The 26027-nt window shown below is 42.9% G+C and overlaps 1 protein-coding gene across 2 annotated transcripts in view; it reads right to left on the bottom strand.

Annotated features, from left to right (window-relative positions):
* Positions 1-23416, bottom strand: part of TNNI3K (TNNI3 interacting kinase) — a 342231-nt gene extending 318815 nt beyond the window's left edge. For both annotated transcript variants that reach the window (XM_060232023.1, XM_060232024.1), the window contains exons 1-5: positions 23285-23416; positions 22618-22726; positions 6430-6515; positions 4300-4397; positions 32-142 (exon numbers count right to left, since the gene is read on the bottom strand). In XM_060232023.1, the coding sequence (XP_060088006.1) occupies positions 32-142; positions 4300-4397; positions 6430-6515; positions 22618-22726; positions 23285-23324 (444 nt within the window). In that variant the 5' untranslated portion in view covers positions 23325-23416. The remainder of the gene's footprint in view (positions 1-31; positions 143-4299; positions 4398-6429; positions 6516-22617; positions 22727-23284) is intronic.
* Positions 23417-26027: the final 2611 nt, after the last annotated feature.

Here is a 26027-nt window from a genome sequence, read left to right as displayed (position 1 = left end):
GTAGTTTGTGCAAATCAACAACAAAACATACCTCATGGTGACCAGCAATTGTAGCAATATGAAGAGCTGTAAGTGCTCCATAGCCGACTTGCTGAATGTCAGCTCCACTGTGCAGCAAAGCTGTGACAAGTTCTGCATTGTCCTAAAAAGTGAACATTGAAAGGATGATCTAGAGAAACACTATTATGCAGTTGCTTTCCTCCTCAGTCAAAATGGTCACTTAGCCAGTGAAATGTTCTGAACAGATAATTGTCCTGTTCAAGCATTCAGACCCATGTAAATGTCTGAAGAGGGCTGTAATCACACTGTCTTCTGGCCCATCCCTAGATACATACTGTGTACTGCCAAACATCTGTAGGAAACCCCTGCATAAATACACGTGTATAGATGTGAGCTTCTCTATGCAAACAGGAATTATACAAAAAGCAGCATGGAAGGCCTTATGCACATGCAAGGAGCTCGCTATATGTATAAAGCTATGAGTGGGGCAGTTGGCAGTTTTACTACCTTCTATGCACATTCAGTGTGTGAGGTTCTGAATGGGGCTAATATGAACACAGACAACTGTAATTCTAGAAGTAACTCAGAGATCAAGTCCTTTGCTGCCAAATAAATTGATCCAGAATATATTTTCTCTCGTTTAATATTTCTTCATCACTAAAGTATATGAATAACATTCTGACTGTATGAACAAAATACCTCAAGGGGGAATAAATCAGTATTAAATATGCTCCCTTAAGAAGCCCCAGGCTCACCAAATGAAATCTCAGTAATATGGTCTAACTTCCCATGTGCCTTCAAAGCAAAGGATAAAAGTCCAAATAAATGAAGAAAAATAGCTGCAAAAATAGCTGAAAATGATTGTAAAATGATATTCACATTTTATCACTTTGTCTCAGTTAGCGATATATGGTAGACTTTCCAATCTTGAAAAATTAAATCTTTTTGTAGTTAGTGTGATGTAGCATTTGACTAAAATCTCAAAAACTCAAGTTAAAATCCTTTCTCAGATGTATCTTACCTTGGGCCACTAACTTTTTCTCAGCTTAACTTATCTTTGAGGAAAATATGAGAGAAGATGGGAACTATGTACCGTGCCCTAAGCTCCTTGGAGTGAAGGCAAGATAAAATAAATACTTAGAAAGACAGACTAGTATTGTGCTAACAGAATGAGACTTTCCCATGGCCTTGTCCATGCTCAAGGGCTCTGCAGCTATCTTCCTCCAACATTCAGAGTATATTCAAAACAGCCAGCACTGGCTCTGGGCACCCCTCTGCCCCTGATTCCCCAGCTACAGGTGTCAACCTAGCCTAACCGCCCTAACCCCCCACAGGTGTCAGTCTAGCCCAGGGGTGGGGAACAGTGGCTCTCCAGATGTTTTTTGCCTACAACTCCCATCAGCCCCAGCCAGCATGGCCAATGGCTGGGGCTGATGGGAGTTGTAGGCAAAAACATCTGGAGAGCCACTGTTCCCCACCCCTGGCCTAACCTAACCGCCTTACCTGAGAAGCGGTGGGGCAGAGCTCCCTGCAGAATCAATGGCAGTGGCCATGCTGAGTGCCCCAGCCAGCAGCGCACAGCACTACCTGACTGTGGGGGCTGCAAACTGGATATCTGGATTGCAGCCATGCCCACTGCCTCTGCCTCTATCACTGCCTCCCTCCCACATGATTTAACATACACGGGAGGGAGCAGGTTAAAGGGCCCACCAATCAGCTGATCAGCAGGGCCTTTAGCTGCAGTAGGAAGGGCTCGTTGGCTTCCCTGTCACAGCCAAGGAGGAGGGATGCCCAACTCGGTGTCCCCCCACAGGGCTGTGCTCATAGTGCTGGTCCAGAAAACAGCATGAGAAAGTAGTGCAGCTGGAGGAATCAGAAGCCCCCTTGTGGAAATGGGGGATTTCCACTCAGCACTTTATTTACTTCAATTATTTACTTATTCAGAAAATTTATATTCTGCCCTTTCCCAAATGGGCTCAGGATGAATAACAACATTTTAAAAACAATATAAACAACACTTAAAACCAATAAAACTAAACAATACCTTTGGTGGCTCAGTTGGGCACATCATAATATACTGAGAGTCTCAGACATCAGATAGTATGAAGCCAATATTTCAGCAGAGGTGGCATCACAGCATAGGGCCAGCCGATTGAATAGGACACCCGCTGCCTCAACCAAAAGCCTGGTGAAATATCTCTGCCTTACAGACCTTGTGAAAAGGTAACAATTCAGTAAGGCTCTGGATCTCTAAGGGGAGCTGATTCCACCAGGCTGGGGCCAAGACCGAAAAGACCCTGGTCCTGGTCGAGGATAGTTGAATGTCCTTCAGGCCAGGGATGGTCAGCAGATGTTGGGTGCCAGATCATAGTGTTATTGTCAAGCAATGTTTTATTTTACCATAACTGTCTATGTTTATCAGAATATAACTGCTATACTGTACCTGTTACTAACCCTGAAACAAAAGCTGAGGCATATCAAAGTAGAAAAGTTAGCTGGCGCCTCCTCCCTGCGCCTCTCTTGCTTTTACTAACAAATGCAGGAATTCACTCTTTGAAGATAAAGCCTCCAGGGACATTTTCCCAGGCCAAGCCTGGACCCAGGAAGTATAACCGCAGGGAGATAAAGTACTGTGTGAATTTTCACACGTGAATACAGGACTGTTTAGAAATTGTAGCTTTGTTGATAGAACCTTTGATGTATCATCTTTAAGTATACACTCTGCCATTATTCTGTATCAGTTCCAATTCTTGGCTAAATAGAAGCACATGGATTATCAATAAACCTATACTTTGTTTCAACTCAAGGACTGGTTACTTTGAGATCCGCTTGCTTGACAGTTATACCCCATCTTTCTCCCCAGTGGGAACCCAAAGTGGCTTACACAATTCTCCTCCCTTCCATTTTATCCCCACAACAATTCTATGAGGTAAGTTACTGAAAGAGTGTGACTGGCCCAGGGTCTCTCAGCAAGCTTTTGTGGCAGAGTGGGGATTTAAACCTGGATCCTCCCAGTTTTTAGTTTCACACTAACCACTACACTACACTGAGACACTTGAGTCTATTTGGTTCTAACCTATGTTTTCAGGTCAGTTAAGAAGGAGAAGAAGAATAAGAGATTGGACTAATACCTCGCCCTTCACTACTCAAAGGAGTCTCAGAGTGGCTTACAAATCTCCTTTCCCTGCCCCTCCCCACAACAGACACCCTGTGAGGTAGGTGGGGCTAAGAGAGCTCTCCCAGAACTGCTCTTGAGCAGAACAGCTTTGAGAGAACTTGTGGCTGACCCAAAGTCAAATCAGCAGGTATATGTGGAGGAGCGGGTAATCAAACATGGTTCTCCCAGATAAGAGTCTGCACACTTAATCACTACACCAAACTGGCTTAATCACTACACAAAACTAGTGCACATATTTAAATTGTTATTCTTCTTAAGAAAATACATGACATTAGCCTCCTGTATTTTACCCACTCAAAGGTTAATTCAAATGTGAGTATGCCAAAAAGGTCTTGGCCTTCAGCTTGTGACTCACAGCATGGGAACTATGATCACTGAAAAAGACCTTCTCGGATGTATTTGTTTTCTTAGACTGCATTGTTTATCTAAATAATATCATTTAAATAACTTGTTTTGAAAATTTTGGTAAGTCACTTAGGGTGCCTTTGAGGAGAAAACAGCATAGAAATGCTCTAATGTCTCATTTTAATATATATATATTAAAATGCAGCCTCATGTACTAACTGAAAGTGACAAAGGGTAGCTCTAGGAATCACTAGAAACTCTATGGTAAAGTCATTTCTACCACCATCTGTACACTGCCCTTGAAAAATGTACTACAACTGTTCCACTTCTGATAAGAACTTCCAGTAAGTACATGAAGCTACTTTAAAAAACATTCTTCCACAGTAGTTCCTCAGCCCTCACCCAGGGCTTGGCTGCCCTATCTCTCCTTTTTTTGTCCCCGACATTCTTTCTTTCTTTCTTTCTTTCTTTCTTTCTTTCTTTCTTTCTTTCTTTCTTTCTTTCTTTCTTTCTTTCTTTCTTTCTTTCTTAGGATTAGGAGTGAGAATAATGTATGTGAGGTGGGTTGGATTTGAGACTTTCTTTTTCCTAACTGTGACATTAAAATTTTACTTTAGTTAATAAAAATATGAAATATCTTGCGTAGGAGCTTCAAAAGTCATTTTCCTATTGAATGGCCAATAGTATATATGAAATATCATATCACTTGTTGATATTATCAAGGAAAGAACTATTGAGATTTGTATTTACAAAATTAATGTGATATGACAGTTTACCTTGTATGCAGCTAAATGCAGAGCTGTAAATCCATTTCTTGTTAACCTTGATGGGCGCAGTCCTTTCAACATAAGAGTCCTAACGTGTGATTTATTGCCTGTTTAAGAAATACTGGGAATCAAAGTGCCATGAACATAATCCATAAATTAAATTGCAAATCCACTTTCTAGATCTACAACACTTACATGCCAGTGCTATGTGAACACCTCAGAAAATGATGAAATTTACTCTCATGTATAATATTAGGAAACAAAACTATTATTTGTTATTTTGTGTGTATACACACACAGAACTAAAATGTACTAAGAACTACTTGCTCCTCCAAAACCCTCCGATAGTAAGACAGAGGTGATTTTAGCTCCCCCTTCGAAAAATGAGGAAGGTGGTTGTCAGAGAGAGGGATTTTTCTACTGTGGTGTTTCTTTTGGAATTTTCTCCCTATGACTTTGCACCTGGCAGCTATGCTTTGAGGTTTTATATACCATGTAAAGTATTTACCAGGTGTTTAGTGATAGGTAATGATTTGATTGCCCTGACCTGGATGGCCCCGGGTAAGCCAGTCTCATCAAATCTCGGAAACCAAGCTCTTGTTAGTCCTTGGATGAGCGGCCACCAAGAAAGTTCAGGGTTGCTACACAAAGGTAGGCAATGGCAAACCACCTCTGAATGTCTCTTGCCTTGAAAGTCCCATGATGAGCTGCAACTTGATGGCACTTTCTACTACCATTCTATAAACTGCCCTTGAAAAACATACAACTTGCAGCATAGAAATGTTGCAAATAAATTAACGGATGTTATATGGCCATAGTTTTCCCAAATGAACATACAATCAAGAACACTACAGAGACAATTTATCTAAGAATAATAGCTCAAGGAAGACTCCCACAAAATAAAGCAAACCCATAGGAGTGAAGTATGCAGCACAGCAACAGTATTTCCAGACAACAAGACCCTTTCAAATGAATTTCTTCTTCCAAGCTTCAAAAGCATATAAAAACATTGCATATCTTCGTTCTGGAACCAAAGCCTGTAGTATTTTATTTTCTATGGCCAAACCCTTCAAAAAGTCAAATCAAGCAATTCAATTCAAGCAGGAATTCAACACAGGGAAAATTAGTATGTTTGTGTTATTTGTATGAATGGTTAACTTAGATTAGAATGTATGTATAACAATTGATATTTGTACATAGCCTGGTGGCTTCTTTTTTTTATAATTTTGACATTTGTTAATTTGTTTAAGAAATATTTATATTTTTGTTCATAATATTTTGGCTGTACTTGCTTCCACTGTAGTCCCTCTATTATTGTTGTAACTTTATTCTTGTGCCATGTTAGTATCCTTTGAGATATATTATGCTACATCATGATGGACTGCAACATATATAATGCTTTAGCCTACTGATTGCATTCTTATGCTGCAAGAAGGTATGCCATCTAATACCAGGTACTAAATGCATTAGATAGAAAAGTTAGGTTTTTTATTTCTCTGTTGCTAATCTATAGAGACTGTACTGCATAGTGATATCCTTTTTTAAACGGTTCAGTAAACCTATATTTTTACAAAAGCCTGCCTTATTTGTGTGTGTTTAACCTTAAGTACCCACAGGGTTGGTGCTATTCAGGTAAAAAGGAGTGGTGACCCAGGCCTGTCTCTCTACTACTATCTAATATGATCAAATAAATAATGTGTTACATTATCAGAGCAGCTGGTTAGCCCTTCCCAATTGTTCTGCTTTTGGGATTTTTCTGCAAGTAGCTCTAATGGATAAAAAAATTAACTGCAGTTCATATTTGAACTGAAAGATAAGAGAGAATTTATAAACCTCTACAGTTCTTCCATGGTTACTTTAAAAAAAATACTTTCCCTCCCCTTCTTGCTATACTGTAGGTAACTAGTGATAATTGTTTAAACTCACTCTTTGCATGGGCTAAATCTAATTAAAATCTAAGCCATCTTGTTATTACTGTTTAGACTTTTCCACCTGATGCCCATGCGTGATTCAAAAAGAACACAGCTAAAGAAGCAAGCAGATTAAAAAGTAATAACGTTTCATCAGCTTATTAAAAAAAGAAGAAAAATCATTAAATGTGTCAATAAGAGGGTTACAGGGCATCTTAAAAATACTTACCATTACAAATGCAACACAAATGCAGGAGAGAGAGTCCATTTTCTGTACGGTAATTTAAATTAACTTTGCTGAAGGCTTCATCAGAGCTGAAAAATAGATTTTGCATATGATCATAGTCTTTATCTGTTAACGTATTTTCTTTTATTGGTAAAAATTCAGAAAGGGAGAAAAACTCACCATGATTTTGTAGCATCATGGTAGCAGATTCTATTTCAATTCTACCCTAATTTCAGACACCTCAAAGCCAATTCACTCACTTTGATCGAAAGCCTTCCCTGTTGCAAGAGCTTGAAGGACATCAGGTAGTTCTGATTTTTTTTTTTTTATTATTCATGTATATTTGAGAGAGAGATGGACTGAAGGATGAGTAATTTGCATGGAAATCTCTTCTCTTTCAAACTCAATGTGTTTATCTCCTTTAGTTGATATTTCCTGCTCATGACAAAGAGCTGTAATCATGTTCCACAACTCCATCACCCCTAGTAGCCCTTTCAGCCCTCTGTTTTCCTGCAATGAGGATAAATTCCTTAACTGACACTGAACATTTTCCAGGGTATAAGCCCCATAGACCTGAACAGGATTTTGACTAGCCCTGTTTAGTATTGTTCTCTGAATGTGCTTACACACATGCACATAAAGCAGTTTCTCCAGTTCTAACTTGTCCATATTCTTGTCATTCATACCAAACCATATAAGCAGCAAAAGTCATACAGTTTTCCTGGAGATCAAAATGGAGAAAACCACGTTTGCATCCTCCCCCTTTTTTGCAAAAATCTTGCAAACAGAAAACTAGCATATCCCAAAATCTAACCTAAAACCATTTCCCCATAGTCTCTCTTTGTTTGTGTGTGTGAACGTATATGTGTGTGTGTGTTAGACTATTGCTTTTCAAACACCTTTCTTTCTAAAGTTGATTAATCTGAATGTTTAGACTGCGGCAAGTGACTGGATAAAAGGGACAATGGATTCAATTAGCACCTACATAATTTTAGACTGTTCAGACTGTTCCACCTGATCCCTTTTCCAAAATAAATTAGGCATTTAACAGTCTATGCTTCATTGACACTGATGATGACAATTGTACCCTCAAACTGCAATTGAAAAATGGGATGTAGAATTCCTTAGAATGATAGTTGAAAAATGCTTCCAATTTATGTTTTGCTCCGCATATGTGAAGCCAACTCACATCATGTGTTGCCAATTCACATATTGACCAGTATATGAGAACTCATATAAATATATACAAACTTTACAAATTGTCCAGCATAGAACAAGTGCAAGACTTTTTAAAAAATTGAGTCTCATTATTTATGAAAGGGTCACTATGTATGTTAAAATAAACTTCCAGTCCTTGGGTCATTGGCTAGAGCAGGGGTGGGGAACCTTTTTTCTGCCAAGGGCCATATGGATATTTATATTATTCACGGCTATAAAAAAAATCAACTTAAAAAAACAGTGCTCCATCAATTATTCAGGCTGGCAAAATTAATACAAATAATTGTTTTTCTATTTGAAGTCATGTGGGGAGAGCCTTATTTGGCACACACACACACACACACACAGGGCCCACTGCCCTAGGCAAATTCATAGGTCCAGGATATTTTGTAGAAAAACCCAGCAGGAACTCAGTAGCATATTAGACCACATCCCCTAATATTAGCATATTAGATCACACACTCATTAGCATATTAGGCCACACCATCTGGGCTAATCAAGTGCAAACTGAACTGTGGCAGTAACTTTTCCAGGCCCTGCAGCAATTCTGGCCGGCCAGCCAAGCCCCAGGGAGGCTTCCGCACAGTACATCTGGGCCCTGTGATCCCTGCCTGGTCCTGGGAAGGCTGCTGCACAGCGCAGCTGGACCCCACAATCCTTGCTGGCCAGCCAGGCCCCAGAGAGGCTGCCACTTGGCTCAGTTCGGCCCAGAAATCCCTAAGGGCTACACCAAGTGACCTTGAGGGATGCATACGGCCCTCGGGACAGACGTTCCCCACCCCTGGGCTAAAGAATAGTATGCTCCTCCTAAATATAGCACCTCAGATTGTTTTTATAGTTTTTTGTTTTATATTAATGTATTTATGTTATGTTACAGAATTCAATGACTACTGGTTTTTATGTAACTTTTATATTTATTTATATGTAAGCGACCCAAAGCCTGCTTCGGCGGGGAGGGTGGGATATAAATTGAATAAATAAAATCAAACAATTAATAAATAAATACATGGGGGGGGGCATCTGAGAAATGGTTAACCTTCATTTCTCCCCCCATAGAGTTCACAAACTGCCAAGCTACAACAACTCTGCTTGAACAGGAATATTGGCCTACAGAAGCTGAAGACATAAACTGAAATTTGAGGAAGATAAAAGTTGAAAAGAGTAAAAATCTATTAGGGTTGCCAGCCTCCAGGTGGGGCCTGGAGATCTTTTTTTACAACTGATCAGCTGGCAGAGATCAACTCCCCTGGAGAAAATGGCGGCTTTGAAACGTGGACTCTGGCATTGTACCATGCTGAGGCCCCTCCCCTTTCCAAACCTCACCCTCTTCCAGCACTACCCCCAAAGCCTCCAGGTATTTTTCTAACACAGACCTGGCAACCCTACTTCAGTAGCACTTTAAAGGCTAACAAAATTTGTGGTAGGGTATGAGCTTTTGTGAATCACTGTTCATTTCTTCAGATACAGCTAGAATGTGAGTCCATCTGTTTTATGTTTTGGAAAGTGGGGTGATTTCAGATGCCAAATGTCAATAGCATGTGTGATTGTATTAGGTGTGATATGCAGAGAGGTAGTAGGCCTAGAGAAGTCAAAGCGTTAAACTGAAATCTACATTCTTTCCATGCTTTCTTTGGAAATATATTGATTTAAATTTTTTGAAAACCTGGTTCAGAAACTTTTGTAGACCTTCCATTATGACTAACCATTAGTTTGAAGTATAGCATTTCCATTTTTCATAGGTACAATTAAAATGGTTTCATTTTAAGCCACATCAGTACTGAGAGAGAAATGTAATTTTCTCCATTTCTGTAAGCTTTCCATACTAATTGCACATGTACATGTCAAACTCTTCAGCAGCTGAACACCACTTATGTATTGTGACATTCAAAGCCCAATTTATTTTTTAATTTTCTCCTATACTTTTAGTATGCCATGATCCATTTTAATATAGCTGAATGCTTTCATGGGGCTTGTTGAGAATGTATGTGGATGAAGTAAATAATTAAAATGAAGCCATTATTGCTAATGCATTTCTAATACTGTGTCCCTCAAATAGGATAAATATCCACATTCCCTCATTAAAAAATATGTGGTATTTGCAAATATGCTTCTTTTTAAAAAATAAATGAGGCTATTCTAAAAACAGTACAGGATCTACAGCTTTATGATTCATTAACTATACTCACTGACCTGCTTTCCACCACTGCATGTCAGTGAACTGAAAGGGGATTTCATTAATAAAAATAAAGCTAGGAAAACTGGCAACCGAATAAATATGTCAACTGAACTTCATGAAGATCCTCTACAGATTATATACAGCGATAATATATCTTAAAATATTACAGGTAGGGCTTTTTTTTGAGCAGGAATGCACAGGAACGCAGTTCCGGCTGGCTCAGTGTCAGGGGGTGTGGCCTAATATGCAAACAAGGCCCTGCTGGCCTTTTTATTTTAAAAAGCCCTGTGCAAAACAATTGTGACATCGGGGGTGGGGGCTAATATGCAAATTAGTTCCTGCTGGGCTTTTTCCTACAAAAAAAGCCCTGATTACAGGCAATTTGACCAGGTAACTTATTGAAAATTACAAACTTGCCAATAGGTTAGTTTAAAAAACCACAAAAACCTGTCTTCTGCTTTCAGTGAGCCTCTTACTACTCTATTGAGGCTTTTGAGCAGATAATGCAATTTTGAAAACTGGATTGTAATTAAGAAATGATAGTAACAACATTTGCAGTGAATGGTTATCATCCCGTTGAGGCTCAGGACATTTTTGCTCTTGCTTTCAAAGAAGATGAGGGCAATTGTTCAGCATCAATAACCAGATGAGCCAGGGAGGATATCAGGAGGGCTTGGGGGAGCTGCCAGTTAGCATAACAAGACTTATGTAACTAACATAGCATATTAATTTCTTGAATATGGTACATTTTTGTTGGTAAATTATGCTTAGTATGTAAAATAGCCTTAGTTATCTGGGCTTCTTATTTGCCATCTGGTTTGGGGACCTACAGTGCATTTTTATTTCTATCTCTGCTGCTGTGAGGATAGGAAACATTTTTCAGAAACAGCTATAAGGTTCAAGGATTCAGAAAAGCTCCAAAAAAGTCTGATTGTAGATTTACTACCTCTTGTCCTAGACAACAAATATGGAATTCGTCTCAACCAGCCTGAAGCCTCACTGTGAGGCTGGACGGACCCATTTGCCACCCTTGGGGGGAAGTGAGGAAGACCATCAACCCGTTGGGCTTGTGCTTTGGGGTGGAGATGGCTGCAATAGCAGAGCACTTTCCCAGCTCATGCCAGTCTCCATCTGGTGATGGGCGGGGATAGGAGTGCTCTTAGTTGCTCCTGCTAGTGTCAGTTTCGGGCTTCATTTTGGCAGTGGGGAGGGAGCTGTTTAATGGCTCCTTCTGGTTGTGTCTGTTGTTTTCTTCACCTCTTCATCCCAGTCTGGGCAAGGATCGTGTGTGTTGTGAGACTGGGTGGAAAATAAGGTCCTGAGCGCTGTGATCGACAGCCAGTTAGAGCGGTTTCAGAGGGAGGCTCCTGTGGCGTATGACAGCAGACCAGCTTGCTGATAAGCCTGGTGTACAGTGGATGAAGGGCCTGTGCATCGGCCCATGAAACGCTCTTCCTTCCTTTGGTACATTGCTCCAGGCTACATCTTAGGGTGGTTTTTTGTGGCACTCTTAGCCACCCTTTTTCGGCTATCTTTTGCCGGTGTGTCCCCTCTCTCCTATTAGGGCTGCCATTTTCTGCCTCCCTTATTAGCCTTGCACAATTTGAGGTCCCAGTGTTAGCCTTGCTTCTTTGGGCACAGGATTAGGTAGTGGGTGATGTGAAAGGCCATACTGAGATCCCCTAAGGGACAAGTTTGGGGCCTGGTGGGTGGTTGCTGGGACAGGCTTGGGGCCTGGTGTGTGGTTGCTGTTCAGTCAGACATTTTATGTCCATGTAGGCCTTGTAGGGATCTGGCAGTCATTTTACATTTTCCTTGTGGCTGCTTTCCTTGGAATCTGTAGGCGGCCATCTTAGGTGCTGTTTAACAGCAGCCATCTTAGGTTCCATTAGGGTTGCAACATCTTTTAAGCGGTGCTATCAGGTACTGTAAAATGGCAAGGAAAAAAGGGGCAAGTGGCTTCAAAGGGAGGTGTCCAGCACCTAAGGCTCCTTCTAAGAGGCCACCCCCTCCATTATCATCTTCCGATGACGAGGGTGATTAAGTGGTTAATATGACTATTTTGCAGAGGCTTGGGGCTCTGGAGCAAGTTTCTGGCATTCCTCCACCTCAGGGTTTAGGGTGAACTTCCAAGGTTAAGTTTCAGGCAGATATTTTAACCCAGTTGTCTATCCCTGAGGGCAGGTCTGCTGGAAACATCTCTGGAGAAGCTGGGGGTTCTGGCGGTGCTGATGGAGGTGCAACTCCATTTCCGTTGGATGCAGGAATGAGATCTGCTTTGGTACCTGTTGGCAGCAGTTTACTGGGATCAGCAGGAAAGGATGGATGGAACCACACCACAGACACACATTGGGTTGATATGGCCTTGAGGCCCTGCCACTGCCTCTACATCTGGTGTTGCTGCAGCAGCTCCGAGTGCCTCCTACGCTGTTAGCACAGGTTCACAGCAATCCTGGTCTTGGCTGGGTGGGCAGTTTGGCCCTTACAGCCCTTGCTCTGTGGAGCACAGCAGGGGATGCTAGGTTCTATGTGGGGGGATGCAGTTTTCCTCCCCATTTGGGCCCTTCTTATCGGTCTGTTCCCTTTACTGCATTACCTTTTGGGGACTTAACTTAGCCTTTAGGGGACCATTTGTTGCCCACAACAAAGGAAAATATTTTAAAGGGTAATTCATCATAATCATCATAGACCTTTATTGGCATTAATGTCAGAATGCAGTATACTTTAAAACCAACAGTAACACTATAGAATATAATTAAAAAAAAACCTTAAAACCCAGCAAAAGTTAAATGACATAAAATAGCTGTGGGCTATGTGTGAGTAAAAGCCTCTCTGATTTGGATCACAACCTGTAAAAAGCAAGCAACATGAATAGTGACAAAGTTGTGTTTCCCATGGAGTAAAAAGTGGACCTTGGCATTGTCAGAAAGGCCTTGATGGTCAGAGAGCAGTGCATCAAGGTATCTTGCACATGGACTGCTATAGAAAGGGCAGTCCAGAAGAACATGAGGGACCGTTTCGATGACTCCTTGGCTACAAGGGCATCGTCTAAGATTGCGGGGGATTCTGTGGTATCTTCCGAAGAGGATGGCCAATGGTAATGCATTAAATCTAGCCAGCATGAGTGCTCTTCTTTGGTGAGGATCAGTTAAGAAGAGGAAATAGGGAGCTAAAAGCCCAGGAGTCTGGGATAAACCCAGGTGACTTGGGGAGCAAGTTTTCCGAGCTGCCTCAGTTACACGTTGCAACTGGATATCTAGTAGTCTACGTTTGATGGATTGAAATACCGCAGAAGCAGAGGATAGATAAAATGCATCCAGGGAAATTCCTATGGATGTGATTTTCTTTTGGATCAGGGTCAACCATTTGGATGCATGATGGTCCATCAGCATCAAAAAGGTGAAGGAATTCTGATCCGAGTTAAACAAAAGACGCAGCCAAAACTTAAAAGTCAGAAGCCAGGCGCGAGTTTCCAGCAGCAACAGTCCAGTTTCCATGCAAATTGCAGCATAAGGAACACAGTTGGGTAATCCCAGTATTTTCCTCAAAAAGAAAGATTGTAGGCCTTCAGTGGTATAATCGAAGGCACTGATCCATATGGGGGCACCATATAAGAGTTGGGGGATAGATTTCGCATTGAAAGCTCTTAGGGCCATAGGGACATATCGGTTCCCTTTCAGATAAAAAAACGGGCAATAGCCAAGGCACTAGTTCTTGCCACTGTTAGAGCGCACTTGCGATGGGTTGCCCAGCTCCCATTATAGGAAAAATTAATCCCCAGATATTTGGTAGTTTTGACCTGTTCAATAGGGTTTCCCTGGACTGACCATAATAGTTGCTTCCAAGATTTAGAGAAAACTAAAATCTTTGTTTTCCCATGATTCAGGGTTAATTCGTTGTTATTGAGATAGGTCATAACTTGGAATAACAGACGCCTCAATCCAATTTGGGAACATGACAGTAAGACGGCATCATCCGCATATAAAGGGATGGGAACGTGATGGTGAGCAATTTTAGGGGCATGCCCATCGGTTGCATGTAAAACAGGGGCTAGATAATTTTAAAAAAGATTAAAAAGTGCTGGGACAAGGATACAGCCCTGTTTCACACCCTTACAAATTGGAATTTCCGAAGTTAGGTTTCCCTGGAGGTTGTACTTAACTTGACAGCTGGTACGTGTATACAGTTTTTTAATCAAGGTAAGCAATCTGGGATCCATGTTCATCTTGGCCAACTTAACCCAAAGCAACTGTCTAGGAACTGAGTCAAACGCCGCCTTGAGATCTAAAAAAGCAGCACAGAGTTTGTTGCCAGATTTCCCACTGTATTTAGAAACTAGGTGTGATAAAATGACACAGTGGTCAAGGGTGGATTTACCATGGCAAAACCCTATTTGTTATGGGCCTAGTATGTTGTTTGTTGTCAGCCAGCTTTCTAGTTTCACTAGGAGGTGTTTGGCATAAAGCTTGCCGACAACTAATAGGAGACTAATCGGCCGATAGTTCTCAGGTAATGAAGGATTGCCTAAAGGGCAATTATGTGGATATTTTCTCCCTCTTGTTTCGTGGACTAAAAAAAAAGACTAAGAGGATCTAGATGATAAGGACAAGGAGAAGCTGAAGAAGCGAAAGGTGGATAGGATTTGGGTCAATTAGCTTCCAGGGGTTTTCATATATGCTGGTTTGATAGCATGCTCTCAGCCTCGGAGGGGTGCTTCTCTGATCCAGTATATGGACATTATTTATAAGGGGTATACAATGTTTAATAGTCCTGCTTGGCTCCAATATGATGAGGAGTTCCAGATGAGGGCTACATTATACCCTTCCTTTCAGTGGAACCACATCCACTAGCAGCTTTGGCTCCAGGTAATGTCTCCTGCTCAACCGAATTTGGGCAACCGCTCTGATAGCGACCATTTAGTGGTAAGGACATCTGGGGCTCCTTCCTCTTCTTCCTGCAGTTCTGTGGGGCAGGTGGTTCAACAGCCCAAGGAGTGTGTAGCTGGAAGTCTTGCCAGTACAAGCATGAATGTCCCTTGTGTGGAAGCTCTCACTCCTTCAGAAACTGCTCCCGAGCCTGGACACGTAAGGGCCAAAAGAAGCAGGGGAGCAATCACCAAGTGGGGGCAATCACCAAGTTGGAAAAGGGGTCCAGTAGGATAAAGGTGGAACCTCTTGAATGGTGGCTTGCCAGATATCTGCACCATGTTGATAGAGTTTATCTGTTGAATGGTTTTATATTTGGTTTTAGGATCCGTTTTCAGGGTCCTCAGATTGCATTTAGGTCTGGGAATCATAGAATCATAGAGTTGGAAGGGACCTCTAGGATCATCTAGCCCAACCCCCTGAACAATGAAGGAAACTCACAAACACCTCCCCCTAAATTCACAGGATCTTCATTGCTGTCAGATGGTCATCTAGCCTCTATTTAAAAACCTCCAAGGAAGGATAGCCCACCACCTCCTGAGAAAGCCTGTTCCACTGAGGAATCGCTCTAACAGTCAGGAAGTTCTTCCTAATGTTGAGCTGGAAACTCTTTTGATTTAATTTAAATCCATTGGTTCTGGTCCTACCTTCCTGGGCCACAGAAAACAATTCAACACCATCTTCTATATGACAGCCCTTCAAGTACTTGAAGATGGTGATCATATCACCTCTCAGCCGCCTCCTCTCCAGCTCCTTCAACCTTTCCTCATAGGACTTGGTCTCTAGACCCCTCACCATCTTTGTCGCCCTCCTCTGGACCCGTTCCAGCTTGTCTATATCCTTCTTAAAATGTGGTGCCCAAAACTGAACACAGTACTCCAGATGAGGTCTTACCAGAGCAGAGTAAAGCATGATCTGGACATTATACTTCTGTGGATACAGCCCAAAATTGCATTTGCCTTTTTAGCCACCGCATCACACTGTTGACTCATGTTCAGCGTATGATCCACTAAGACCCCTAGGTCCTTTTCGCACATACTACTGCTAAGACAAGTCTCCCCCATTCTATAACCATGCATTGGATTTTCCCTACCTAAATGCAGAACTTTACATTTATCCCTGATAAAATTCATTTTATTGGTTTTAGCGCAGTTTTCCAGCTGTCAAGGTCATCCTGTATCCTGTTTCTGTCTTCTGTGTTTGCAACCCCTCCCAATTTAGTATCATCTGCAAATTTAATAAGCATTCCCGCTATTCCTTCATCCAAATAATTGATAAAGAAGTTGAATAGAACAGGTCCCAGGATAGATCCCTGAGGTACTCCACTTGTCACTCCTCTCCAAGAGGATGAAGAACCATTCACAAGCACTCTTTGGGTGTGATCTGTCAGCCAGTTACAGATCCACCTAATGGTAACAGGATCCAAACCACATTTTACCAATTTGTCAATAAGGATAGTATGTGGAACCTTATCAAAAGTTTTACTGAAATCAAGATAAACGATGTCTAGAGCATTCCCCCAATCCAGCAAAGTAGTCACTTTCTCAAAAAAAGAGATCAGGTTAGTCTGACATGACTTGTTCTTCGTAATCACATCCATTCTTTCTAAATGTTCCAGGACTGACTGTTTGATGATTTGTTCTAAAACTTTTCCATGTACAGACGTCAAGCTGATGGGTCGGTAGTTACCCGGATCTTCTTTTATCCCCTTCTTGAAGATGGGGACAACATTCACCCACCTCCAATCTTCCGGCACCTCTCCTGTTCTCCAAGAATTTTCAAAAATAATAGCCAGAGGCACAGCAATTACATCTGCAAGCTCTCAGCTGGGACTCAGTCAGTGGGTTACCAATGAATGGCAGGGGTTCCAGGGTCTTCATTGGCCTGGCCTGATGCCATTGTTATTGCAAGAGGGTGCTGACCCTCCTCCCCAGGTCTTAGTTACTTGGGCTGGTGAAGGTCATGGCTTTGGTTCTGCATGGCTTTGGTTAGGGCTATTAAGGAGAGATGGCGGGGGACCACCTGCCCTGATCCCCTGCCTTGTTTGGTGTGGTGTCCTTGGGCATTGACAGAATAGAAGAATTGACAGAATAGAAGAATTCAGAGAGCCTTGAAAGGGGGTTTGGGCCACTATTTGCCTCATCCAGACATTCATATAGGCTGTCCCTCCCTCTATAGAGGTGATGGGGTTCATCTTTCAGAGAAGGGTAACAATCTCTTCTTGAGAGGCCTTCAGCAAGGGCTGTGGGTGGCCTTGGGCCTCCCGGTGGGTGCTAAGAGCTAAGTAGAGGCTTGGCCTTAGTTGTGGCAGGTTTTTGTGGTTAATGAGCTTATGTGGCTAGGGGAGGACCAGAAAGTATTCCCTTTTGTTGGGTTGGGGGTCTGTCAATATCAACCTTTGGGTTTGCTGGTCCAGGATGGGAGAATTCAGACCGTCCTTGGGGCTTACCTGGAAGGTCCCTTTCATTGAGTTGCCCGGCTCATGGTTGGACCTTCCCAAGAAGAAAAAGAAGATATTGGATGTATATCCCGCCCTCCACTCCAAAGAGTCTCAGAGCGGCTCACAATCTCCTTTACCTTCCTCCCCCACAACAGACACCCTGTGAGGTGGGTGGGGCTTCAGAGGGCTTTCACAGCAGCTGCCCTTTCAAGGACAACCTCTGCCAGAGCTATGGCTGACCCAAGGCCATGCTAGCACGTGCAAGTGGAGGAGTGGGGAATCAAACCCGGTTCTCCCAGATAAGAGTCCACACACTTAAACACTACACCAAACTGGCTCTTCCCAGAGTTTTGCCTGCTTGCTGAACTATCCTGGTTGGAGCTGCGGTGTACAGCTTCAGCCAGGGGCTGGGTTGCTTGCACATTGACTGGTAGGGGAGGTGTCTATTCAGACCCCTGACCCTAAACAGGCTGCAGGTTCTGTTTAGCCATTGCCATTTACTAATTAAATTAAAGTGGCCCTTAGTTTCATCCAATCTATTGTGTCTGACAATTTATTACAACTTGGGGGGGGGGGCAATTTATGCCAACCAGCCTGCAGTCTCACTGTGGGGTTGGAGGGACCCATTTGCCACCCTTGGGGGGAAGTGAAGAAGACCATCGGCCCATTGGGCTTGTGCTTGGGGGTGGAGCTGGCTGCAATAGCAGCATGCCTTCCCCACTCATTCCATCTGGTGATCGGCCCTCCCTCCCTCCCTGATTGGTATGTAGGTATTTACCGGTCGCCTCATATTTTGGGGGGCTGATTGGCTGAACTGTTGGAGTGCTATCATGGAGGCCTTTTGGGGTACTTCCAGAAATGACATCAGGATGAAATGGGATGTCCCTTTGCTCCCCCATTTTTTTCCTGATTGACCAAAAGCAGTATGTAATGGACTCAGGCAAATTAGCCTGGAAGCTGGGAACAGCCTTGCAATGTTTGGCTGGGCCATAACTATGGAAATGAGAACGTGTCGAATTGAGAGGGGCTTGGCAGAAGAAAAAACACCTCAGAGTTTTAAGAACATAAGAGAAGCTATGTTGGATCAGGCCAATGGCCCATCCAGTCCAACACTCTGTGTCACACAGTGGCCAAAAATGAAAGGAGGTTCACAAGTGGGACTAGAAGCCCTTCCTCTTTGCCCCCCCCTCCAAGAACCAAGAATACAGAGCATCACTGCCCCAGACAGTTCCAATAATATGCTATGGCTAATAGCCACTGATGGACCTCTGCTCCATATTCTTATCCAAACTCCTCTTGAAGCTGGCTATGCTTGTAGCTGCCACCACCTCCTGTGGCAGTGAATTCCACATGTTAATCACCCTTTGGGTGAAGAACTACTTCCTTTTACCCATTCTAACCCTACTGCTCAGCAATTTCATTGAATGCCCACGAGTTCTTGTATTGTGAGAAAGGGAGAAAAGTACTTCTTTCTCTACTTTCTCCATTCCATGCATAATCTTGTAAACCTCTATCATGTCACCCCGCAGTTGACATTTCTCCAAGCTGAAGAGCCCCAAGCATTTTAACCTTTCTTCATAGGGAAAGTGTTCCAAACCTTTAATCATTATAGTTGCCCTTTCCTGGACTTTTTCCAGTGCTGTAATATCCTTTTTGAGGTGAGGTGACCAGAATTGTACACAGTATTCCAAATGAAAATGCACCATCGATTTATACAGGGGCATTATGATACTGGCTGATTTGTTTTCAGTTCCCTTCCTAATAATTCCCAGCATGGCATTGGCCTTTTTTTATTGCAATCACACACTGTCTTGATATTTTCAGTGAGTTATCTACCATGACCCCAATATCTCTCTCTCGGTCAGTCTCTGCCAGTTCACACCCCATCAACTTGTATTTATAGCTGGGATTTTTGTCCCCAATGTGCATTACTTTGCACTTGGCCACATTGAACCTCATCTGCCATGTTGACGCCCACTCACCCAGCCTTAACAGATCCTTTTGAAGTGCCTCACAATCCTCTCTGATTCTCACCACCCTGAACAATTTAGTGTCATCTGCAAACTTGGCCACTTCACTGCTTACTCCCAACTCCAAATCATTTATGAACAAGTTAAAGAGCATGGGACCCAGTACTGAGCCCTGCGGCACCCCACTGCTTACCGTCTTCCATTGCAAAGATTGCCCATTTATATATATTTAGTTGGGAGTTGGAGCTTGAGTACTGAACAGGAGTGAAGACTACTTAGGGTGATCAGTTGTTGTTGAAGCAACTGGAAGGAGCTGAGAACATCTAGTGGGGCTGAGTTCCTTGAGGAGACAGAAGGGGGTCAAAACCAGGCACCTTCTGTGAGGAGAAACTCTCTCAGTCAGCACAACAGGGCAGACTCCTAGTAACTGAGAACACTGAAACACTTAGAAAGGAGGACTGGATTCTGGTGGCTAGAATGGAATCCCCCCCAAGATTCAGACTAGGAATCTAGCTGGGTGGAATGAAGTGAAGGGCTAGAAATAGCACTCAGAAGGTGTGGATCCTGTATGTTAGTGTGTATGTCTGTGAGGGAAAATTGATCTGGCACAAGTCAGGAGTCCTCAGTGTGAGTGGCAAAGAGTGAATGACATTATTTTTATGATTTGAGAAGGCTATATCATAGTGACTGCAAAGTGTTCCCCGTGCCAAGTAGGCACTGCCTGCCTGTCCAAAGTTTTGTGCATATATTTTTAAAAGCCTGCCTGTTGAATTAATTCAATCTCTAATGATCAGAGATGGTTTATTTTGAGTTCCTGCCTGCCAACTGATTTGTTCTTAATACAACTACCGTAATTAATATTATTTTATCCCTCTCTCTTGCCTTTTGTGAACCAATAAATATTATTTTTGTGATTTTGAAATTTGGTGCCCATTTCTTATACTTCTGACAGAATTTCTCTGTGTGTGTCTGAGGTACTGAGGGAAGGTGACAGGGAAAAATTTACAGTGGTCACCCTTCCAAGCTGACCCTGACCGGTTCTTCACACAGTACTTGGAAACTCTAAATTCTGCCACCTTACAAACTTGCTGTGATCTCCAAGTGCTGTGTTCCCTGAGTAATGACTCAGTATGAGTGAGTATGACTTCTGAGTAAACTTAGCAGTTATGGGATAAGAGGAAAAGTTCTCTTATGCATTAAAAATTGGTTAAATGACAGGAAGCAAAGAATAGGAATCAATGGATAGTTTTCATTATGGAGGGAAGTAAGTAGTGGGGTTCCACGAGGATTGGTGTTGGGACTGGTATTATTTAATTTATTCATAAATGATCTGGAACTAGGAGTGAATAGTGTAGTGGCCAGATTTTCAGGTGACACAAAATTATTCAGGATGGTGAAAATCAAGGCTGACTTTGAAGAGCTCCAAGAGGACCTCCACAAAATGGGTTGGGAACTTAAATGGCACTGGGATCCTAAATGGCATTGAGGTCTTGAATGGCATTTTAACAGAGGTAGCATAATATAAAGCTTAACCAGTGTGTTCTCTTACCCAACCTTAACCCAAGTCCTTAAGAACATAAGAGAAGCCATGACAGATCAGGCCAATGGCCCATCCAGTCCAACACTCTGTGTCACCCAGTGGCCAAAGCCTCCAGGTGCCATCAGGAGGTCCATCAATGGGGTCAGGACATTAGAAGTCTTCACTCTGTTGCCCCTCCCAAGCACCAAGAATACAGAGCATCACTTGCCCCAGACAGAGAGTTCAAATAATACGCTGTGGCTAATAGCCACTAATGGACCTCTGCTCCATATGTTTATCCAATCCCCTCTTGAAGCTGTCTATACTTGTAGCTGCCGCCACCTCCTGTGGTTTCTGAATAAGTTATCATCCATGAAGGAAATGGAAGAACAATAACTTAATTATTCCTAGAGACAGGGGAATCAGGTGGTTCAGAAAAGAGGACTGAAACTATTTATAGGTGTAACATGGTCTTGCTGGGCCCTTTCATTTAGCAATACAGTTGATAATTTAGGGGTATATAGAGCAGTTAACACCTAGTCTCTGGGGAAAATTTGGCTACTATGAAACCATAGTCTACTAGCAAAGAATATCTTTCAGCCCTCTTCTTTGGAAGCACAATTCTCTTCATATCTTTACTGTTGTTGCCTTTTCTCTCAAAAGGCAGATCTTGAGACCTCTGAAGTGTCCCAAGACAGGACCTCTCCAACCTAACCCTCTGAAAGTGCAAACTTTTACTGTAACTGAATATTTCTCTCTCTCTCACTTTCCCCTCCTATCTGGCTCCTCTAACCTTTCCATGGGTTTTGATTGACTGCTAGTGGCTCTGCTCACATACTTTGCTCAAGGTTATTCACAAAGTTAAAAAACAAAAACAAAACAACCCAAAACAATTAAATAATGAAAAACAACATAATCATCAATAATAAAACAAGCCAAAAAACAAGCCGTAAAAACAGCACAATAGAACATTCAGCAATCTAAAATGGCATGCATAAAATAGTCCTCCAAGTAGAGGCAGACCATAAACCCAGCTGTAAAAGATAGAACTCCTCAGCTGACACTGAGTGAGGCTCTAGGGAGAGGGCATTTCAAAGACAATATTCCACCAATGAAAAAAACCCCTTATCTTGTCATTATCCACTTTACCTCTGTAGTCAGAGCCAGAGAGGGCAGGGTTTGAGAAGAGGATATTAACTAGGCAGAACAGGAGGGGCCATTCTTCAGATACTCTGCCTTCAAGCCATTTAGGGCACTAAAATGTTTGGAAACATCTAACAGTACTCTAAGAGGGCACACTGTAGAGATGCATTCACCGTTACTTATCTTCTCACTGAGAAATCATATTAAATTTGCAAGGAACCCCTGCCTAAAACACAGTTCAAAAGCCACTAATTTATGATTTTCATGTTCTTTACTCTAATGTACCAATGCATATTTTCAAATCATACTAAAAACAGAGAGTATAAGAGAGTATACTAAAAATCTCCGCATAAGTCTAGGCTAAGTATAAGAGTCAAACCAAAGCAAATCAGTGTGCAACCTTTGTAAAAGCAAAAACAATTTCCATGCAAAATTAATTTTAAAAATATGGATTCCACTGACAACTTTTGAGTATCATTTAAACAAAGTTAAGTACCTTTCAGGGAAAAATAATAAAATTTCTCTCCCATCTCCTATTGAAACCAGTGAAGTTTAGAAGTGTTTAAACTTGGGTAGATTGCAACTGAAATTGAAGGTCAGTGGCATCTTAATAGCATTTATTCCAGCATTAGCTTTGTGAGTCAGAGCTCACAACTTCAGATGCTATAAGAGACAATCACGGCGACGCCTTTGAAAAAAGATTATATGTGATCATTGTAAAATATACTATGCAATATAAACCCCATATATTCACTGTTATTCTAAATAGCTTAATGAGCAATACTAACAGAACAGATTACCTGAAAACATGTTTCAGTTCTGTAAACTCCTTTTCTTTGATTAACAGATCATCTTCTAATCTTTCAATGATAATTGAGTATGATTCGCTAACTTTTTTCTTCCATTCATCTAAAAGAAAAAAGTTTAAATAATAGTCTGTGATATAACCTATATATATATATATATATATATATATATATATATATATATATATATAAAAAGCTCTCATTTATAAAATGCTTTAACCTTTTTCCCACTTAGTTGAATATTATATAATCCTGTTTCCTTAGTACATTTATTTAGATCATTTTTGTGAAAAAATAATTTTATTATGAAAAGTACTATGTATGAAATGTACAATGTACAAACACAATGGTAAATTGTCAATATTTTGTTGATTCACTGTTTGATTTTCAGTCTGGAAACAGAAAAATGCAATACATTTTAAACTAAAGAATTTATTTGAACATGATTCATTAGATTTTCCAAAGTTTTGGGAGGAAAATTACACACTTTCTCAGTAACTCTATATTTCAAAATATGAAAAAAATCTTATTTAAATTATGCCATTCTTTAACTAGACTACCAATGGTAAACACTCTTGCATTTAACTTGCAGGATAAAATTCAAAAGACTTTTTGGTTATGGATTTACAGTGTATTTCTTTTAAGAACCATGCTTAATTACCAGTGCAAGTTTGGGTTGGTCTGGATTTATAGTTCCCCATTTCTTCCTTCTTTCAGCAAAGTTCTGGTAGTAATATGATTCCTTTTCTGAGCATACAGACCTCACAGTTCCACTTTAAAAAGAGAGTGAGAGAGAAGCACTTTGATAGTCTTGTAGCTAAAAATAAACTGTGTGACAAATGAAATGTCATGCAACAATGACACAGAAAAAAACAGCATGTGCAATCAAGTGCAGAACAAGAGAGGTAACTAATCATATTGTTGAACTACAGTCAAAGGGAAAATTGCTAATATGTCTATAGAAATAGTAGCTGATCTCTGAGAAATATGTAAGCATCCTTACAAAGGAGTTATCTACCTGCTTCCAGGTAAGAAATTCAGTCTCAAATCAAATGACCGGTGGTTGAAACTCCAGGCACATCATGTAAGCACTGTCTTATAGTTGTACCCTGGGAATACAGATTACACACCTAATCATTGAGTCATTAAGCATTGAAAGGGTCCTACAAGCCAGTAGATTTATTGCCAGACTTACTAAACAAACTCTTTCTATTTTTCCATGTATCATACATGTATCTAGTAGAATTCTTGCATTTTCTGTGCTCTAGGAAGCATTTTTAGTGCACATGATGTGATTCAGGCAACTTGGGTTCAGCTTTGGCCCTGAGAAAATTGTGTGACCCCTAGGACACAACAATTCTCTGTGGCTATGCATTGCAGGAGATTAGACATAATGATGGCCAACAGTGCACTCCAAAGCAGAGTTAACCCTTCTAAACACAATGACCTCCATGGATTTTAAAAAGTGTGACTTCTAGCAATTAGGTCTGGCCCTTCCCAGCCAAGCCGGCATCGCCGGCATTCAGGCTGGGGGCCGTCTTTGCCCCCTCGGAAGGAGGGAGCAACAGACCGCTCGGCCCCGCCACATCCGGGTCTATTTCTGGGCGTGGCGTCGGGGCTATATAAGCCCCGGCCCCGCCCAGAACTCTGGCAGTCTTGTTTGGCTCTCTGAGGGAGAGCAACGTGCTGGTCTTGGCAGAGCGAGGCTGTGGTGCGTCGTCGTCGACCTGGTCGAAGGGTCGGAGGAGCGCGTGCGGCTTTGTGGCACTGGCGGCGGCTGAGGCGCAAGCGGCCGGTGTGCAGCAGGAGCGAGGAGCGGCAGTTCTTCGTCTCTGTGGGACTGGGTGATACGCGCGGGCTCGGTAGCGTTCGGGTCACATGCGGCGGCCATTTTATGGTGCTCAATCATTGGTGGGGCGGCAGTTGAGCGGGAAAGCGCTTGCGGCGGCCATTTTGTGTGGGGACTGAAAAGTTACAGTCTACAAAGGGCAAAAGCTTAATGGGGGGGGGGTTGAGTGGTTCCCGGGGGTGGGGTCGTTGCCTCACCCCCTCCCCCCTTACCATAGCCAGTACAGTTAGACTCCTTTCCCATAGACGTTTGAGTGTGGATTACAAGGTGCAGTGCAGGGGGCTTGGGGCTTAGCCAGCCACCTCTTCCACTGTCACCCCCCACCTCCTGCTTTCTTGGTTCACAGTGCCTGCTTCCGTAGTCTTGCAGGCTAGCTAGGGGTTTCTTGGTCTTGCTCAGGGCGCCAAAGGAAAGCAGGGTGTGCTTTGCACACGGTGCGCGTGGCGGCCATTTTAAAGGAGCAGCTTCTTAGAGCGGCAAAGGGAAGCAAGGCATTCTCCGCACACGGCGCATGCGGGGGCCTTTTTGTTATAGAGTAGCGAGGCACATTTCAAGGGCCGTTGAGCACGGCCGGCGGCACACGCGGCGGCCATTTTATTTGCTCGTTTTTACTAGGAGAGAGGCCTTGGCTCAGTGGCAGAGCCAAGGTTCATTTCCCGGCATCTCCAGTTAAAAAGATCAGGCAGTAGGCACTGGGAAAGATCTCTGTCTGAGATCCTGTAGAGCTACAGCTGGTCTGAGTAGACCATACTGATTTCAGCCTGGTAATCCCTGTTCAGCGAACACACTCCTCCCCCCTCAGTTTATTGTGCCGGCTGGCATACATAGGGGCCGTTTAGGGCCTGGCTGGGCCTCATCCTGCCTCCACCCCTCCTTCCCAGTTTGACGGTCGGGGGGCTTATATTAACATACTTAGTAGCCAGCCTGTCACTGTAGGGGTCACCAGGGTTACTGTGGTGTGTGTGGCTGATATTAGGGTCATCTTTATGGTGCCGAAGAAAGGACGGGGAGGCTCCAAAGGCAAGCAGCCTGCCCACCCGTCACGTGGGTGGGTTCAGCAACCATGTCCTGTTGAGGAGCCGGGCCAGGGGGAGCGGGTCCAGTTGGCCATCATCAGTCAATTGGAGGCACTAGAGCAGCAGAGGGTCGCCATGGGGGCTCCCATAAGGGAGGGGCGTCGCCGCGCTTCAGGGCAGTCAGGACGTCTAACTTTTGAGGCGGAGATGCTGGCTCGTCTGTCTGCCTTACAGGGTGGCGCGGCGGGGCCCGATCCACTGCTGGAACCGAAACAGGATGACAACCCGGGCGAGGGTCCATCGGGTGAACAGGCGATCGGCGGCGTGTATGGAGGCGGTGTACAGCAGACTCTGGGCGGGGCTGGAACACCCTCGGATGTTGGTGGTAAGATCTTGTTGCAGCAGACACCTGGGTGGCCCTGGGGTCCTATTCAAATACCCCCCTCCCCCCGGGTATGGGGGGAGGGGCTTGGAACACAGGGCAGTCCGGAACACTCACTGTGCAGTGGGGTTCTGGGCTGCCTTGGGCTTGGGGCCTA

The sequence above is a fragment of the Heteronotia binoei genome, chromosome 2 (genome assembly GCF_032191835.1).
Source record: "Heteronotia binoei isolate CCM8104 ecotype False Entrance Well chromosome 2, APGP_CSIRO_Hbin_v1, whole genome shotgun sequence".
Classification (NCBI taxonomy): Eukaryota; Metazoa; Chordata; class Lepidosauria; order Squamata; family Gekkonidae; genus Heteronotia; species Heteronotia binoei.
Note: the sequence above shows the minus strand (reverse complement) of the source record. Positions and strands in the feature narration are given on the sequence as shown.